Below are 19,389 nucleotides of genomic sequence, written 5' to 3'. Positions count from 1 at the left end.
TGCCCACTCAATTTCTTCACCATTTATAGGTTGTATATTAGAATCACAATGCGATTAACGAATTGTTTCCCACTCAATCTCCTCTCCACTTATACGAGACTCATTAAATAACTGTCTGAATAATGATACCATCTACATTTAATATCATCATCCTTAACTAACACGCGTGCATCTTTATCGTTAATAAATCTGATAAATCCCAAATCTCGTTGTCTCCTTTCTCGAGCCTTTGCTAGTATATAAATTCCATTTGCTCCCTCATTTGTAGATAGACCTATATATTTCTTCATAAGCCTTATCTTTCGCCTCCACAACAACTCTTTTTGCTAGCCATTTTGCTTCCTTATAGAGAGTTTTCTTTGTATCAAATTTCTTTTGTTCATTGCAGCATATAAGCTCCTTAAAGCGTGCTTGTTTAGCTTTTATTCGCTCTTGCACATCCTCATTCCACCACCAAGCCTCTTTTTGATCATGAATTTTCCCCAAGATGATTCCCAACATATCTTTATCCACACCCCTAATTAAAGAAGCCAAATGATTCTATATTTGGTTTACATCATCCTCAATAAAACTTATTTGTTCCAAACCAATTCATTTCTTGAAAATCTGTACTCTTTCACCCTTCAGATTTTTTCATAAAATACGCGGCGTCGCCTCCTGAATACCTACTCTTATCTTTCTCCTCATATAATAATATCCGTTACCAACAAACAATGTTGTGTAACACACATCTCATCCCGAATTACTTTACAATTTTTGTAATTTTTGTTGCGTTTTCTCATAAGAAAATAATCTATTTGCGTCCTACAACCCCCACTCTTAAAAGTAATTAAATGGGCATCTCTCTTTTTGAAACAAGAATTAACTATCACTAATTCATGAGCTAATGCAAATTCTAAAAGAGTACACCCACTTTCATTCCATATACCATATCCAAAAACCCCACGAGTACCAACATATCCATCAGAATGCTCTCCAATATGACCATTAAAATCACCCCCAATATATAAAATTTGATCACTAGGTATTGTACTAACTAAATCATCTAAACAATCCCAGAAGAGTTTTACTCCTCATCTCCCAAACCAGCATGTGGAGCGTAGGCACTAACAATATTAACAACCACAACTAGTTTAATCATCATCACCCTATCATTAAATCGATTCACCTCCACCACATTATTCCTCAGTTGTGTAAGTAACATATACCAACACCATTCTTATTGGTTACAACACCTGAATACCATAATTTAAATCCATTGGCTTCCTTTGTCTTAACACCCTTCCGCTTAGTCTCTTGCGCACAAACTGCATCAACATGTCTTTTCTTTAACCCATCTACAAAGTCCAAAAACTTCCCAGTAAGAGTGCCTACATTCAAAGAACCTACCCTAAAGATAAAATCAACGATCTCCCTATTTCTCCCTCTACTCTCTAAAACACCGATATTAGAAGTTGCCATCAATGAAATTACACCACTTAAAAGAACAAAAAATATTAAATAAACACAATAAATGACACATAAAATTAAGAACAATGAATAAACTATAAGATATAATACCGAAAGTGACTGTCACAAATTACTCATTTTTCTTCAGAATTCCACCCAAACAAGATGTATATGATGTATATATATTCTTAAAAAAGTACCCAATAGCATTGGAACACCCACAACACCGACACTGTATCTAAAAAAAAAATAATGACGTAATGCCTCAAACACTACAAAACCCCACGTATGCCTCCAGATTACCCAATAATTATATTATATAAATTAAGTGCCAAAAAAGTGAACAATCACTTCGAAAAAATTGTCACCAAAATACAAAAATTTTTAGGTATGTTATAAAATTCGACAAGAGGATCACAATGCTATATTTAATGTTAAAAATTGTTGTCTAGAATTTATGATTTTAAAGAAAGAAGATGAAGAAGTTGGTAGTTTTTTAGCGATTGGTATTAAAAACTTATGTTAGTAAAATGAAAAATAACACTAACAACTTCAATGGTGGTGATTACTAAAAAAAGATAGTGAAATTGAAATAAATAAACGAAATTTACCTATTAAATAAATAGAATTTGAAGTTCAAAATATTAAAACGGGAGAAAGAGGTTGAAAAAAAAGTCATAACCAGAATGAGGAAAGTACGTGCCCCTGCTTTCAATTGATGATCACAAAATGGTGAAATGAAGCCAGAACTGGGCCACATAACCCAAAAGCCCATTCGGCAGGTTTCAAAATCAAACAATTCATCTATCAATCGCGTCTCGTAATCAAATTCACAAACAAAATATAAGATATCTAGGGTTTATTATCCACACATACTCTCTTCCCCAATCTCTCTCTCTCTCTCTCTCTCTCTCCCCCCCCCCTTGGATTCGAGGTAACAAAAAGACTCTATCTTTTTTCTCCGTTCTTATCTTTATTACCGTTCTGCTTCTATTCGTATCTGCTTTTTGTTTCAAGATCTATGTTGTTGATTTCAATTTTCAACCATGTTTCTATATACACTTATCTTTCTTCTGTGTATCAATTCTAATTCTGCACCAATACAATTACTTACTTGCTTTTAAAACCCCCCAATTTTTAATTGCAAAAAACCCCTAATTTTTAGAATTTAAGAATTAAATTCTTCTTGGTTTTAGAAATTAAGAATTAAATGGGATTTTCATTAGATTTTCAAGTCAGATTTTAATTTACAATACTATGTATTGACAAGTTTTCCCGGAAAAGTTAGTGATTCTTTTTTTTTACATTTCCGAATACCGGGTCTTGTTTCAAGGTTAATTCTTTGTTTTGCATTGTGTTTTTGTTGAAATTATCAATAAAGAATTTTTGTTTCATCTATTTATGTAAACTCTATGATGTAGGTTTTCTTATTATTTTGTTTCGTGTACAGGGTTTGGATCTTGCATGAATTTTTTCTGATAGAAATTGTTTGGTGTCTTTGGGATCAGAAGAACGTAGTGGTGCAATTTAGAGAAATATTTGTTCGATGGAGATACCAATTAAGCCAATTGATCAGCTACTGGAGAAGGTTCTTTGTATGAACATTCTTTCCTCTGATTACTTTAAAGAGCTTTATCGTGTTAAAACTTTTTATGAAGTTATTGACGAGATTTACTATCAAGTGGACCATGTGGAACCATGGATGACTGGAAATTGTCGAGGTCCCTCTACAGCATTTTGCCTTCTTTATAAGTTTTTCACAATGAAACTCACTGCCAAGCAAATGAGTGTTCTATTGGATCACGAAGATTCTCCTTACATCAGAGCAGTAAGTTGAACCTCTTTGTGCTTTTAAAAATATCATGCATTGATTATTTAGTTAGTTGGGGGCCGTTGGCTATGCATTTATGGATGTTGACATAATCTTTCTTCTGTCAGAACTTTTATTGTATGTTTGGGTGTGAAGGTGGGGGTCAGTGGGGTAATTCTGTTTTATGGACCAAATTAAATCTTACTGTAATTATTTTTAAGCTTAGAGTATAATCTTATCTCGGATTTTACCAATATAAAGATGTTATCTGTTGAAGACAAACAATCCACGTAATGGAGATGGACCTAGTCAACTATTACCAAAACTTTAATCAAAAGTGGTTTCTGCTTACCAATACTGTTATCTAAGAAGATCCATATGTACTGAAACTCTCAAAAAACCAATTTATGATTTTCTTCCTCGTATATATTGTATACAAAGGATATGTAGCAATGAAATTTAGGTGATTCGGTATGTATGCGGTATGGCAGAATATTTTCTTACATGCTAATTCCTGAATTTCAGAATTTAACTTTTATATATTGGTGTTGCCATTACCCATTACAGACGTGTATCCTTGATAACGATATGCAACTTATTTTTCAGATTGGATTCCTCTACCTAAGGTATGCTGCAGATCCAAAGACGCTATGGGGTTGGTTTGAACCGTATATTAAAGATGAGGAGGTACTATTCTTGTTTCCTCACCCTCTTAATTTTTCTAAAAGTTTTTCATGAATTATCTAGTTAGAAAAGGTTTAACGGTGAAGGGGAATGGAGATGGTTCATCTTGATTTCGACCACTGAGAGAGATTATTGTTATTCGGACACTCCCAACTGGGAGTTACCTGGTAGGGTTTGTGTTTATTTATTAATCGAGGGATGTGTTTAATGTACTACTAAGTGCTCAGGTTGCATATGCGCTTTCTCAATACGGAGAAACATGATTTCTTTTTTCTACATATGGAGAGAACTTTCCTTATGTACTACCGTTGTCATTTAGTACGTGCTGAGGACAACATTTGTCAAGGCTGACGGAGGAAGCTGGAGATCAGTTAATATACATAATAGTTTCGATATCCGTTGTTGGTAACATATGTAACTTCAAATGACATTGATCAGTTTCTTGTCTTATTATTGTTTTTACCTATTTCAGTCATATCATAGTCCTCTTCATGATACCTCGAGTCAAAGGGTTCTTTGTTTCTACAATTTAAGAACTTACAAATGAAAATGTGGACCTATGTAGTCACTTATTTCCACTTCTATCTGCTATAATTGAGGATACCTGTTCTTAGTTTTATTGGATTTAAGCACTTGAATAAATAAATAAATATATATATATATATATATATATTTATAGATAGATAGATAGAGAGAGAGAGAGAGAGAGAGAGAGAGAGGGCTACTCTAATAGAAATCATTAAAATTGAAACTAAATGGAAACTTAACTTTTAGGATGATAGGAATGGTAGTGGAGCCCGAGGGTGGGCCCCAAGGGTGGGCCTTGACAGGGTTAGGTTGGGGCCGGGGTGGGGCCTACTAGGCCCATTGGGGTTTATTTTGCATGTCTGGGGCCTATCTGGGATTATGATTCGAGTCGAGCCTTGGTGAGGCCCAGTGGGCCCGGGGTGGATTTTGGGGGTCCGGAAGTAGGCCCCGAATAGGTTATGTGATCTAGGGGGTGGGTGATGTCATATAGGGTTGTTTCTCTTGGTTTCCATTTAAGTTTCTATTTTAGTGGTTTCTTTTTGATCATTTGCCTATATATATATATATCTATATATCTATTCTATTTACTTTTACAAATATTACATGTTTGTGAATCTCTTTGTAGGAATTTTCTCCTGGATCTAATGAACGAAAGACGACAATGGGTGTTTATATTCGTGATTTACTTCTTGGACAGGTCAGGTGCCAATCTCTTTTGATCTCGCATTCTTTAATGTTATACTCCATTTATGTTTAAAATCTGCAAATATATGGATGGTGAGGGAGGGCTTGGAAATTGGAATACAATAATGCATTACATTGTCAAGTAAAACGATAAAAAGCATAATGGTCAAACAAAACAGAAATGGCATATCACTAAACTATGAGCATTCAATTGTATTTTACATGATTTTTAAGGTTTCTGTTTGAAACTGTACTGTTAGCAGAACTCCTAACTTAACTATGGCTTCTAATTGTATGCATTAGTTAAGCTAAAAGTATGCATCTATAAAATATTTTTTCCTGGCTTTGTGTAGACTGAGGAATTTAAAAAGTGGTCAGTTGTAACAAGACACTGATCATGTTATGGAAGGAACCCTTTGATGTAGCCTATTCTTCTACAATTTCTCTTGATGCTTGTTTGGTTGCTGATTATGATATGATCCGATTAAGGCCTTCTATTTCCATATGTGATATAAGTGACTTCTCCTCGTTTCTCAGACAAGTGATGGTTTATTACTTGGTTAGATTAGTTGCTTAAATGAAGTATGCATTTCATGTTCTCATTATTCTGTCGAAGTGTCTTCAATTAAACTGATTATCTATCTCATCAGTAGTCATGGTTGCAGTGTTTATGTTTTTTCTGTATGGTTAGAACCTGAATTTGCATGTTTATGTTGCAGTACTATTTTGATACTCTTTTCCCGCGCATCCCTGTCCCGGTAATGCGGTTGATTCAAGCCAATCTCGAGAAGTTGAAGCTTCCAACCAAGCATGCTGGTGTAACTGGGGAGACCACCCGGGGATCTGATGACACCGCTCGGCGACCACCATCTGTTAAGGCATCCCTTTCCGTCTCCTTTGGTCAGCGTGCTCCTCATCGTGCATCAACTAGGGACTCATCTCCTGTCCGTCGCAATATGCCCCCGCCTTCTAATGGTAGAAAATATGATGATGATGCACGAAGATCTCCTAGCAGACCTCGTAGCAAAAGTCGTGACTTGGGGGATAATGAATATGGAGACCGTGATCGAGACAGGGGAAGAGACAGGGACAGGGACAGGGATGGGAGTAGGGGAAGAGATAGGGAAAGGGTTAGAGACAGGGAACGTGACAGTGATGGATACAGGGATAGGAACGGAGAAAGTGATAGAAGTAGAGACAGAGAGCGACGACTTGACTATGATAGAAGATCCAGGGAAAACAGCAGGAGGGATTATTATGATAAGAGCAAGAGCCATGATGCTGGTAAATATCATAGCAAAAGTTCTCGTAGAAGCAAGAGCAGAAGTAGGAGCAGGAGCAGGAGTCGTAGTGTTCAGACACTAAGAGCATCTGCTGATCGTTTCCCAAGTCCGCTTAAGGATGAAGGCCCAGTTAGAACATCTGCATCTAGCAACTTGGCGAAGCTTAAAGATATGTATGGAGATTTAAGCACACAAAAGGAGGATGCTGAATACAGAAACCCTCCTAACAAGATTAATGGTGCCGAGGAGGTTATTAGACTTGGCGGTTCTACTTGGAAGTAGTAGAAGGGTAGGTGGCCTTTGTAATGCTTGCTTCAGGAAACAAGTTAAATCTTCTTTCTTGTCAAGACACTGGATATGCTTCCATCATCGTATGAAGAACAATGTTGCACTTGGAATTTACTGTGGGCAATATGATATTCACAAACACATGTGGCTGCATCTGCAGTTGGGGGAGGCTATGATGTATGTATATTAGATGTCAGCCAAGACATTACTGTATCTGGACTTGACTCCCTTCCCTTGTAATGGAATAATTATGTTGAATCTATTTTTAGAGAAGTTGTAATAATATAATGCTGCCAAAATTGTTATGATTTGTGATACCTTGTTAAATATATAAATTGTTTTCTATGTCCAGTAAATAGATAGAGTCATATATTCTTGCGTGGTTTGATAAATGGTGAACTACATGGACAACCATTATGGTTGCCTGTGCTGTGAGTCTGTGACACTTGCCTGTAAGTCTGTGAGACTCTAAGTAATATCTGGGCGGGGGTCACTTACTAATATTATGATGTTGTAGCATCCCTTGTTATCACCAGATCAGGGTCCACCCCGAATTAACTAGAATATAAGACCGAACCCTTGATTGATAACCGACTGATTACTGAACCAACCAACCAACCTTCCGGACTGCATCTGAGACCTCAATGTCCGGAATATTACTTGTACGTCTTGAGAATAGTTGTAATTCCATGTGAGCTGAGGAGTGCGACCAAAATAACTGATCTGGAATGATTTACATTTATGCCTATTTTTATTTGCCACATGACCTAATGGTAGGCTTCTTATCTAAACGACGTGTTTATATTCCATATCAAGTCCCGGCTATATATTTTGTTGATGCTCGTAGATCTTTCAGGATTCGCATCAAAGATTATGTTGCTGTCTGTCACTATCTCTCTATGTACGAAAGATGGTTCTTAAATTAGCTTGTCTAGATGGCGAGGCATGCCTTTTTGTATAGTGCTCAGTTTTCATGTAGGTGTCACTAGAATTTCTTGGGGGCGTTGGTTGTAACAAAACATATCCCCCGAACAGTTCTGGTATAATTCGAACAAGAAAGTGGCCAGATATCCTTAACCCTCTATATTTTAACCACTGTATGCTTCATCTTCAAGGTTGCAAGATTAGTCGGACTATGAATGTGCTAACGGGAAAGAAAGTACCTCGATTGATGATAAGTAAGTTGAAGATGATTAACGGTGCCCCACCCAGTTAGCCACGCACGTAGGAGGTGGAATTGATGTAGACGATGTTATATTTTAAATGCTTTGCTTGACGACTTGCTGGGTCTTTTTTTTAGTTTGTGACAATTTAACATATATTGTGTTTAAGGGTGATGGTGTAGCTCATCTGGTAAATGAGGACTATGCCTTGTCGAACCAAAAATGTTTGATTCTCCCCTACCACGTTACCAGAACTTATATTAAGTTATAAGCAAAAAGATTGGCAAAAAAAACATATATTGTGTTTGGGACTTTTGAATTGCTAATTAAAATTTTATGGCCTTCGGATGGAAATCGAGTCTCAGCCACCTGATGACAACCAAACATTACTCGAGGTGGTACCTCAAGTAATGATTCGTTGCGGAGGTAGTTGTCATCCACTATATATTGGCCGGGCCTGGGAAATTCCCCTTTCCCCTTATTTCGGATATATACGGTAATATAAATATTATTATACCGCAAATACCTTAAATCTAAAGCATCACGCAATGGAATTCCACGTGATCATAGTGTAAGATGTGATGCCCTCAGGCCACTCCTCGCTGTGACAAGCATGTTATTCGGAAAGTAGCATGTTTTTCTATACAATATCTTTGTGCCTGTTAGAAATTTATCTGCTTTCATATCTAATATGAGAGATGCCTCCCCATTTCATTAGTAATTGATGGTTTATGAGGCACTTGGGTAAGGCGAGTCGAACGCCTAGGGGCATCACTACCTCAGGGGCACCAAAACAAATGATGTATATGTAGTATATAATGACGAGTTTATGCCATGGAGGCGAATGATGTATGAATTTCTCTTTTCCATCAATGATGTGGTTCTCTCCTATATATCTGACAAACTTAAGATGATAATTTTATTTATTCAGTAGTAATGCTTGCAGTGTATATGTATTTTTTTGGTGTCTGGCTAGATCCTGACTTTGCATGCTCTCGTAGTGCAGAACTAGTTTGATCGCTCCCTGTAATGCTGTTGATTGGGTAGCCAATATTTTGGAAAGTTGAACTTTGGTAATCCCTACCAAGAATGCTGGTGTAACTGGGAAAACCACGTATAGATCTGATAGTGCTAGGTAGTAGCAGTAGCAGGCACAAGGATTACATACTTTAATGTGCGTTTACCTGGTAGCATTATAGTGTCTCAAGTTAAATTAGAAACTAAAAAAAAAAAAAAAAACTGATCTGCGAAAGATGGTGTCCCTGGTATGGTAATATGAGATATACATATACCCCTCTTTTTCAGAATTACTAATTGACATGATGCTTTAAGAATCTTAATTAGAATTTCAGAAAGGGTATATGTTGACGGAGGAATCTGGTAACAACAAAGATTGAGGTTTCTCGCCGGAACTAAGATCTGGGATGGTAATTCTTTGCCGGAAACTTAAGCGGTGTGTGGTTGATTGTGGTTGTTTTAGGCTGAGATTGATCAGAGTAAGTGGTGGCTCTCTTATCAGCTCTCAACTTCTTACCCTCTCAATGTGCCTACGTACCCTTTATATAGGGATCAAGCATGACGTAGTTCTCGTAGAACAAGAAGCCTGATGGGTTTAGACTTCTTATTCCTAAGTCCAGTAGAAGCTCATCCAATATCCGTCTTCCGCTAGCTTTAGGAATGTCCAACTATGAGGCCCAACCGCGAAGGCCCAAGGCTCATCCATAATCGCAGGATTTCAGGGATAGTGCATCTCCCTGCGCAAGGATAACACTCCGCTACAGCTATCTCCCTTGATTTACGAACGCAGGTATAGCCACGGTTCACCCCAAGTGCCAGACGCGTCCCTGTCCCCCGAATGAGGATAACCCACCAGATAACAGGACAGGTGATCCCTAGCTCTTGGGTGCAAAGTGCAGGATGACTCCAAAGTTCTCCAACGAGGACACCCGTTGAATACAAGAACAGAGCTCCCAAAGCACACGCCGAAGTAAACCCCGCATCCCCAACGAGGACACCCGTTGAATACAAGAGGAGGCCTTCAATCATTAGGCATACCCCTGGAGGCCTTCAAACTTTTCACGGACATCCCCCTCCTTGACCGTCTCAAGGAGGGAATTCTTCAAAGAGTACCTGCAACAAATACATTAGTAAAAATAACCTCCATTGCTCCTCTCCATGCAAGCTTTGTCCTGAACTCAACATCAAAAGTATATAGACCAAACACAGGACACGTCCTACCCTTTGGGGCGCGTCCTAACCTTCATAAATCCAACCCTGCTTCCTCATCAATCGTTCCTTATAACATGTAAAGCCACATGACGCGTCCTAGTGGAGACAAGCGCGTCCTACCTCTTTCATTGCCACAAGATCATGTTCACCAGGTAATATTCCTAATGCTGACGCGTCAACCAAATGTGGGCGCGTCCATATCCAAACTTGCTATTACCAAAATATAAGGCACCAACTTAAATATACACGCGTCCTATGTGTTAGGACGCGTCCTATCCTTCCACAACGCAATATCGGGTTTGACCGTATGTAATCCGCATTTGACCCGAATCAACTCAATGCCAAATTTTGGATATAACAACTACCCCCCAAATTCCACTTGCAGTTAAAAACAAAATTGGAATTTTTATCCTAAAATCCAAGCAATGAAATTTGGTTCACAGGACGCGTCTAAAGCAGATGACGCGTCTTGCCTTTGCTCTGTACTCGCAACATACAACTGTCCTCTACGTCAGCTATATCTTCCCTATAAATACCCAGAGGCGTAACCGTCACTTTCATCCTTCATCTTCTCAGAAAACCACCATCACCGTCGCCTCTAAACTTTGAGCTCGAAACCCCGACGATTTAGCCGGCCATTTCCTGATTTCTTTAGCTCAATCCACTCCTCAACTCAAAAGGTACACAAATCTCCTCTTACTTCTTTATTTGACCAAATACATTGGTTTGAATAAGCAAGAAACCATTCGTATGCTTCATGTTCATATCAACAGCTCTTCATGTTCGTTTGTATGTATATATGTATGTATAGGTAAATATAACATGTTTAGCTTCCCTGATCTCCCAACTACATGTTTCTAGGATTTTATCATATTTCCCCCAAATTTCTAACAGTCAATTAATATTCCTCCGCATCATAACCACGTAGGACGCGTCTTTCCGTTAAGGTGCGTCTTATTTCCCTTTGTTAAAGGCATATGTTTTAAGTCATTTTAACTAAAGGTCATATAAGGGCAACACCCTACTAGGACGCGTGTTGATAGTGAATTTCATACGATAGGTTCTTAGGACGCGTCCTCAAATATCACTAGCATCTTCCTATGGTTCATTCATCCACCATCTTCTTTTTTTTTTCTTTTTTTTTGGACCCGTCCTCATATGTTTATTCCTTATTTTGCAGCTGGAGGACGCGTCTTTTTCCTCACCATTTCACCCGTTTAAGGCTCTCAACAAACGTATTGAAATCTATTCCCCACACCTGATCTCTTTCAAACCCAATTTTCCCGAAATCCACAGGACGAATTCCTTCCTTAGAGCAGAAAGACGCGTCTTTGGTTCCCTTAAATCAAAAAACTCAATAATGTCTAATTCCAGCTCCGATTCCATGGATCATGTTCCCATAAGCTCAAGAATTGAAAAAAGGGAGTTAAAAGGCAAAGAACTCCAGTTCTCCATACTAGGGCCGCCATCGAGGATTGGACGGACGATGAAATTATTCCTACCACAAGCCAAAAACCCCGAGGAACAGCTGTTTCAGATATGGACGCGTCAAACACACAAGACGCGTCAACTTCTCAGGACGCGGCTCATTCTGGGGACGCGTCCCCTCACAGCGTAAGTGAGTTCGAAAGGAGGGTTCCTGACCCTGAGACATACCCCGTATCTCCTCAGAAGTCTGATTCTCCCCTAGAGCATTGGGAACCTTCAGATGTAGAAGTTGATTGTAACTGGGCGAGGCTCGGTACCCTTACTGAAGCAGAGAAAAACGCTAGAAGGAAAAAAGAAGGTAAGCTGGCATGCGTAGCCCTTGATTCTACTACGACTGACCTGGAAATCCAGTGGCACATGAAATACTACGACATGGAAGGCATCTGGGCGCGCCCTCTTCGAACCATGAGACCACACATCTTCAACATCGGGAACCAAAGGATCCCCAGAATGGTGCTTACACCGAAATTGATTTCTTTAGGCGTGGGCGCGCCCTTGCACCCATACATTAAGAAGATCCTGAAGTGGTATGACGTTGCTCCGATCCAACTGTCTCCAAACTCATACAAACTGGCTTGGGCTTTGTACATGATGTACCACAACCTCAGACTGGGCGCGCCCTCTATGAAGGAATTCAGCTTCTCTTTCAGCATAAGAAAATCAATCCCTGGTTATCACTTCTTCGTTGTCAACAAGTGGCTGAACAACAAGGGATTTAATGAGGGCAAGATCAACCATGAAAGGGATTGGAAAGAACCCTTCTTCTATATCTATGACGTCAAGAGATCCCGTGTTCGTTTCAACCTAGAACCAAGTAAGTGACTCGCAAAACATGTTTTCATACTCTGAACGCGTCCTCTTGATATGGCGCGTCCTCCCTTTTCCTTTAACAAATTATTACTATCCTTTATCTCTAGACAAAAGAGTTCAGAAAGAACTATCTGGGAAAAGGAAAAAGAGGGCAGACAAGGTACTCTAGTATGCAGAGAAGCATTTTAACCTCAAGGACATGATTACAGAAGACAACCTCAAACTAGTGGGCGCGCTATCATCCCGGGTTGGCTCTATCTACAAGTTCCGTGAATTTCATAACGGCAAACCTGTTCTTACAACCTCAGAAAAAACCAGGGGCCTTAGTGCCGCGGAGGTGATGGAAATCGATATTAGTAAGCAATTCGACTTAGAACAAGGTAAGTTTAAGTGAGGGAGGACGCGTCATAAGTTTTGGACGCGTCCACAGCTACAATCATTAGCTCCCCATTCGAAAAATGTCAAACTTCATAAAAATCAAAAATATTTCACGCACATACATATGCTAAGGGCGCGTCCTGCCTGTTTTATATTCCCACGGCTTTTGTTTTTCCATTATCTGTCATAGCCAATATGTCCCTAGGCAGGGCGCGCTATATGTATAGGACACGTCATTCTTTGCATGACACACATATGCATTACTCACGTCTTTCACTTTCCTTGTTATATCTTTACACACTTACTTATTTTGATTGCCATCTTTTCATGCACGTAGCATCATAATATGGACGCGTCTTACTTTCAGGATGCGTCTTCTTGTACATAACTAATCACTTTTCATGTTTATATCACAGACATGGCCTCTCTTCCCAAAGGATTCGCAATTGGGGCCTCCAAAAAGCTAAGGGCCAAAAAATTGCCCCCTACAAAGGTTGATCTAAAGGAAAAAACCCCACCTCCTGTTGCAACTCCTTCTCCTCCACCAAAGATAATCGACACTACCGTGTTTGACATTCCCGAGAAGGAGGAGGACGCGCCCTCGAAACGTCAAAAGGTAGTTCCTGATGACCAGTCTTTTGTTCTCAGATACCTGGGCGCGTCCTCTGTTGGGGATTTCACAGAGGATGAAGTCAGAGGTTGGACTTTTAGAACAGAGCAGCAAACAGAGGAGGCCATGGTGAGGGCTGCAGCTGAGCTTCACCTGCATGCCAGGCAGAGTGCTAATATGGCCGCCAGGCTTAGGGCACGTCTTGCTGCTACAGACACTGCAAAGAGCCAGGCCGAAGACAAAGTTAAATCTCTGGAGAGGTACATTACCCTGCTTGTTGCAGAAAAAGATGCTGAGATCAAACGTCTGGACGGGGAGAGGACGCGTCTGGAGACGGAAAAAGCTGTGTTGGAAGGCAATGTCTCCTCCATAGAGAAGCAAATGGACAGTGTCATTGCACTGAATTCCACTATGCAACTGGAGCTTGACACCCTAAATGATGATAGGCTACATGGATGGACAGAGGAAAAAAAGCTAATTTACCAACACGGCTTCCAGGCTGGGTTTGAAGAATGGTGCTCTGGGTTCATTGCCAATGACCCAGAGTATACATTCTCAAAGTTTGATACAGATACCCAGATATGGGTAAATGATTTCAGGGTCAGGGCCGCGGACTCCATCAAGAACAAAAGGATTTTTCTGGGCTTAGAGGAAGAGGACGCGTCCCCTGATCCTGCTCCACTTCGGACTCAGCCTCCCCCTGCGGATGACCAAGACAAGCCACAGGACGCGCCTCCTGCTTAGGACGCGTCCTTTATCTTTTATGCCCTTGAACTATTTTAAGGGTGCGGGCCCCTTGAAGCCTTGCAAGTTGTAGTACCTATGTTTGAACTTCATTTGTCTGCACTTTTATAAAAACCTCTTTGCCTTATCCATGCATATTTTTACTTAGCATCCTATTTTGCCATTCACCTGGACGCATCCTAGTCTTAGGACACGTCTATTTTGACTATCACCAGTTAAGCAAGTAACCATCCTGGGCGCGTCCTCCTTGACTGGACGCGTCTTTTATTATTTTTTTAATGAATATTTTTGTTTGCAAAACATATGAGCATAGCACCATGTTACACCTGCGTATTTAATCAAGGCACAAGGCTCAATTGGGCGCGTCATATGGTTTTGACGCGCCTCACCTTTAATCCAAAATACATCATCCTCCAAGCAGGACGCGTCCTTAACAAGGACTTTTTCTTTTTCAATTATGTTATCAATATTACAGTAACATTCAGTCTAAAGGAGCATCAACCAAGATAACTTGGGCGCATTCTTGAAAATAGTACATTTTACTTGAGTTTCATTATTCCTTTTGACAACCACTACTTCAGTTATCATTCATACAAAGCCCTTACTTAGGGCGCACCCTACGTTTATGACACGTCATGAAACCAAGCAAACTGAGCAAATATCCTTTTGGAAAGTTTCAAAATTTTATTTATAATTCGCTCTGGTGTCAAAAGTGCACCAGTCCCACGGCTACTATGCTCTGTTGGGAAATTATTTCTAAAAAATGACCCTTCAACTAGTTCCAAGGTAAGTAGTACATGCACTACCCCCCTAGGCTAGGAGGAATTTATTTAATTCTAGCCTATAATCCGGGCATAACCCAAAATAATAAAAGAAATATGTAAGGGGCCAAAGCCGCGCCTTACTGGTAATACTTTCGGAGATGTTCCGCATTCCAAGCTCGCGGAACCAGCTTCCCTTCCATATCTTCAAGGTGATAAGTCCCCTTCCACAGGATGGACTTTATTCTGTATGGTCCTTCCCAATTAGCTCCAAACACACCATGTCGGGGGTTTTTTGTATTGGGCATCACTTTCCTAAGTACCAAATCTCCCACCTTCAGCAGTTGTCCTTTTACCTTCTTGTTATAATACCTTGCGGCGCGTTGTTGATATGCCGCTAGCCTTAGCTGAGAATTTTCCCTCGTCTCCTCTAAGAGATCTAAATGAAGCCATTGATTAACCTCAGCATCTTCTTTTCTGTAACAATCTCTGCGAAGTGATCCCGATCCAACTTCCACGGGGACCATAGCTTCATAGCCGTAAGTCAGCATAAACGGCGTTTCTCCCGTAGTAGATCGTGGCGTAGTGTTGTATGACCACATCACCTTCGGGAGTTCTTCAGGCCAATTCCCTTTGCGTTCCTCCAGCTTGGTTTTGAGGGTATGCTTTATTTTTTTGTTAATAGCTTCTGTTTGTCCATTGCTTTGAGGATGATAGACCGCCGCAAACTCCTTCTTGATTTTCAACTCCTCACATAGCTGTCGCAATTCCTTGCTATCAAACTGCTTTCCATTGTCGGAGACAAGCTTGTAAGGGATTCCGAACCTACATACGATTGAGTTGAACACAAAATCCCTGATTTGCTTTGCGGTGATAGTAGCCAGTGGCATAGCTTCCGCCCATTTAGTAAAGTAATCGACTGCAACCACTGCATACTTGACGTCTCCTTTAGCTTTCGGCAATTCCCCGATAAGATCAATTCCCCACATGGAGAACGGCCACGGGCTTGCCATAGGCGTCAAGAGTGTCGCCGGTATAGACGAGTAGTTCGCAAAGCGCTGGCAGCGATCATATGCCTTGACGAAATTTGTAGCATCTTCTCTCATTGTGGGCCAATAATACCCTTGGCGCAAAATTTTCATTGTCAACGAGCTACCCCCCGAGTGATTGCCACAGATTCCTACATGCACCTCTCTTAGGATGTAATTTCCTTCTTCTTCTACAACACACCTAAGCAGAGGTTGGTTGAACCCTCTCTTGTACAGGACTTCGTCGTATATCACATATCTTGCAGCCTGATAGCGGAGTCGGCGAGCCATAAACTTATCCTCGGGGAGTATTCCCTTGCGAATGTAAGCTAGAATGGCGTCATCCATGTTTCCTTGGGAGCCTCATCCACTCACATAGTTTCTACCTCTGGGATACTAGGAATCTCCTGGATTTCAAGGGGGATGGATCCTAACAACACAGCCTCTTGTTGCAACCCCATTTTTGCCAGAGCATCCGCATTACTGTTCTTCTCTCGCGGAACACATTCCAATCTAACTTCTTTGAACATTCCAATCAGGCGCTGTGTACATCTCAAGTATAATTCTGTTCGTGGGCCTCGCGCTTGAAACCCCCCGTTCACCTGATTCACTACCAACTCTGAGTCACTTCTTGCAATTAAGTTCCGCACCCCCATTTCCAAAGCGATTTTAAGGCCATTAATCAGCGCCTCATACTCCGCATCATTATTGATTGCATAAAACTTGAAATGAATGGCGCTCATCAGATGGTGGCCCTCCGGAGACACAAGTACTATACCCGCACCTGCTCCTCCATTGTTAACCGCACCCTCCACATGCAAGATCCACCAAGGATGCGGAAACTCCTCCAAAGACTCCTCAGAATGAGGCGGATGTAGCATTACCAAAGCTTTATCATCAATTTCAGAATCAAATTCCAACAAGAAATCGGCTAAGGCTTGCCCTTTTATCGCTGTTCGAGGTACATATTCCAAATCAAACTGTCCCAACTCCACAGCCCATCTCAGCATTCTGCCTGATGACTCTGGTTTGTGCAGGACCTGTCGCAGCGGGTACGCTGTACGAACTTCAACTCTATGGGCTTGAAAATACGGTCGCAATTTTCTTGACGCAAGAATCAGGGCGTAAACCAGTTTCTCCATGCTTGTGTAGCGAGTTTCAGCGTCGTGTAACCGCTTGCTCACGTAGTACACTGGTGATTGCTGCCCATCTTCCTCTCTTACCAGAACTGCACTGATCGAATATTCAGACACTACGAGGTACAGTATTAGAGACTCCCCATCCAACGGTTTTGACAACATGGGAGGGTTTCCCAGTTGCTTCTTGATTCTTTTGAAAGCCTCTTCACATTCTGACGTCCATACAAAGTCTTTCCCAGCTAATTTGATCGCCTTAAAAAATTCCTTGCATCTATCGGACGACTTGGAAACAAATCGATTTAATGCGGCGATTCTCCCAGTCAAACTCTGCACTTATTTCACATTGGTGGGTGACTTCATATCCATCAATGCCTTGATCTTTGCGGGGTTGGCCTCAATTCCCCTGTGGTTGACAATGAACCCGAGAAACTTGCCCGACTCCACGCCGAACACACATTTTTGCGGATTTAATTTCATACGAAACCTCCTTAGAATGTTAAACATCTCCATCAAGTGCTTGATGTGGTCACCCGCTACCTTGGACTTTACCAGCATATCATCCGCATACACCTCCATAGTTCTCCCGATTTGATCCTTGAACATCATGTTTACCAACCGCTGGTAGGTCGCGCCAGCATTAATCAATCCAAACGGCATTTCTATGTAACAGTATAAGCCCCTGTCAGTAATGAAGGATGTATGTTCTTGATCGGGGCCATACATCGGAATTTGATTGTTATCGGAGTATGCATCCATAAAACTCAGCAACGCATGCCCCGCCGTTGCGTCAACCAACTGATCGATTCTTGGCAGCGGGAAGCTGTCCTTTGGACAGGCCTTATTGAGATCTGTGAAATCCACACATGTCCTCCATTTCCCATTCGGTTTCTTCACCAGTACCGGATTTGCAAGCCATTCGAGGTAGAAAGATTCTTTGATTAGCCCCACCTCCAATAACCGGTCCACTTCTTCTTTTAATGCTATTGCCCTTTCTCCACTTACCGGGCGGCGTTTCTGACGCATGCCCTTACAATTTGGAAGGATATTCAAACGGTGACACATTACTTCTGGGTCGATTCCTGTCATATCTGAATGACTCCATGCAAAGACATCGAGATTTGCAATTAGGAAGCGGGCAAGACTTCTTCTCATTTCATCAGCCAACTGGGACCCCACTTTCAAAACCTTGCTCGGGTCATTTTTATCAACCGGTATGGATATTGTGTCTTCGGCTGGTCCCGTCTTTTCAGCGGTCATAGGGGGGATACTGGGATCCAAATCGAAATCAAAATGTCGGGGGTCTTCAACTTCAACTTTTATATCTGAGGGTGCGTCCTCATGGGTGGGAGCGTCCACCTCCAGACAGGACGTAGCCTTGTGTAACGCAGATGAAGAGGGCGCGTCCTCGTTTGGAGGAGCATCAACCTTAATTTCATTCAAGGGCGCGTCCTTCTCTCGAGGAGCATCAACCTTAAGTTATTCCCGAGACCTTGCAAAATCTCACTTCCTCCTTTCAATTTTTCCCTCGTTAACCTTTTTCTGTATGATTTCCTCTGTATGACTCACCACCACTTCTTCTACACTACGGATCTTCGAAACACGTCCCCGCGTCAAAAAAGAGTTCCCAGAGGCATTGATTTCTTCCTTTCCGGGGTTTTCAACAAAATAGTGGGCAAGGACCTCTCCACTCGGTTTTGTATGAATATCTTCTACATCTTCAAATGGGAGACCTTTCCCTTCATACCTTCTTCTGCGAAATTCCTTGACAGCCTTGTGATAGCAGTCGCGTGACTCATACTGTGACCCTCTCAGACTGCCAACTTCGTTTGGCGTTGGGAACTTTATCATCAAGTGGTGTATCGAGGTTATCACCCTGAACCCTCGCATCCAAGGTCTGCCGACCAGCACGTTGTGCGCGGAATCCTGATCTAGCACCTTGAAATCTATCATTTGAGTCACCGATAAAGCCCCTTCCCCGGGCGTGACGGGAAGCCTGACCGAACCCATAACTCTCACTGCTTCCCCAGTAAAGCCATAGACGTGCGCATCTTCGAAATACATGTCACTATCTGGGAAACCCAGCTTTTTGTAGGTGCTGTAGTACAAGATGTTTGTAGAACTCCCATTATCCAAGAAGACTCGATGTACGTTCATTGCCCCAATAAGCATGGTAATCACTAGCGCATCGTTGTGAGGATGATGCACCCACCTAGATTCTTTTTCCTTGAACGTAATATCAGCGGACTCTCCCTTAAAGACCTGCGGGGGTCTATCCTCTAAGCTGTGGATGTTGGTGAGCGGTGGATATCGCGC

At 41.2% G+C, this 19,389-nt stretch overlaps 2 protein-coding genes across 4 annotated transcripts; one reads left to right on the top strand and one right to left on the bottom strand.

Moving 5' to 3' along the window:
* Positions 1-258: 258 nt before the first annotated feature.
* Positions 259-1,461, bottom strand: LOC141680049 (uncharacterized). The gene is made up of 3 exons (XM_074486378.1): positions 1,209-1,461; positions 867-1,045; positions 259-540 (listed from the first exon to the last, which is right to left on the bottom strand). The coding sequence occupies exons 1-3, from the start codon at positions 1,459-1,461 to the stop codon at positions 259-261; spliced, it is 714 nt and encodes a 237-aa protein (XP_074342479.1).
* A 677-nt stretch (positions 1,462-2,138) lies between these two features.
* On the top strand, positions 2,139-7,034 carry LOC141677094 (pre-mRNA splicing factor SR-like 1). Of its 3 annotated transcripts, XM_074482829.1 has the most exons (6): positions 2,139-2,383; positions 2,900-3,044; positions 3,132-3,277; positions 3,866-3,946; positions 5,097-5,168; positions 5,875-7,034. In XM_074482829.1, exons 2-6 carry the CDS (start codon positions 2,996-2,998, stop codon positions 6,718-6,720), a joined length of 1,194 nt encoding a protein of 397 aa, XP_074338930.1. In that variant the 5' UTR covers positions 2,139-2,383; positions 2,900-2,995; the 3' UTR covers positions 6,721-7,034. The 3 variants fall into 3 exon arrangements, with proteins under 3 accessions (XP_074338930.1, XP_074338929.1, XP_074338931.1); XM_074482828.1 differs by having other exon boundaries at positions 2,900-3,277; XM_074482830.1 differs by lacking the exon at positions 2,139-2,383 and having other exon boundaries at positions 2,898-3,037.
* The last annotated feature ends 12,355 nt before the right edge of the window (positions 7,035-19,389 follow it).

This window comes from Apium graveolens, chromosome 8 (assembly GCF_009905375.1).
Source record: "Apium graveolens cultivar Ventura chromosome 8, ASM990537v1, whole genome shotgun sequence".
Classification (NCBI taxonomy): domain Eukaryota; kingdom Viridiplantae; phylum Streptophyta; class Magnoliopsida; order Apiales; family Apiaceae; genus Apium; species Apium graveolens.
This window is presented reverse-complemented; position numbering and strand designations above follow the sequence as displayed.

Bases quoted from the DNA above. Each gene is read 5' to 3' on its own strand.
- LOC141680049 (XM_074486378.1), bottom strand. From the start codon at position 1,461: ATGGCAACTTCTAATATCGGTGTTTTAGAGAGTAGAGGGAGAAATAGG. The intron at 1,046-1,208 runs GTATATGTTACT...GGGATTGTTTAG, and splicing joins AACCAATAAGAATGGTGTTG to ATGATTTAGTTAGTACAATA. The intron at 541-866 runs GTTAATTCTTGT...AACCAAATATAG, and splicing joins TAGCTCATGAATTAGTGATA to AATCATTTGGCTTCTTTAAT.
- LOC141677094 (XM_074482828.1), top strand. From the start codon at position 2,996: ATGGAGATACCAATTAAGCCAATTGATCAGCTACTGGAGAAGGTTCTT. The intron at 3,278-3,865 runs GTAAGTTGAACC...CTTATTTTTCAG, and splicing joins ATTCTCCTTACATCAGAGCA to ATTGGATTCCTCTACCTAAG. The intron at 3,947-5,096 runs GTACTATTCTTG...ATCTCTTTGTAG, and splicing joins CGTATATTAAAGATGAGGAG to GAATTTTCTCCTGGATCTAA.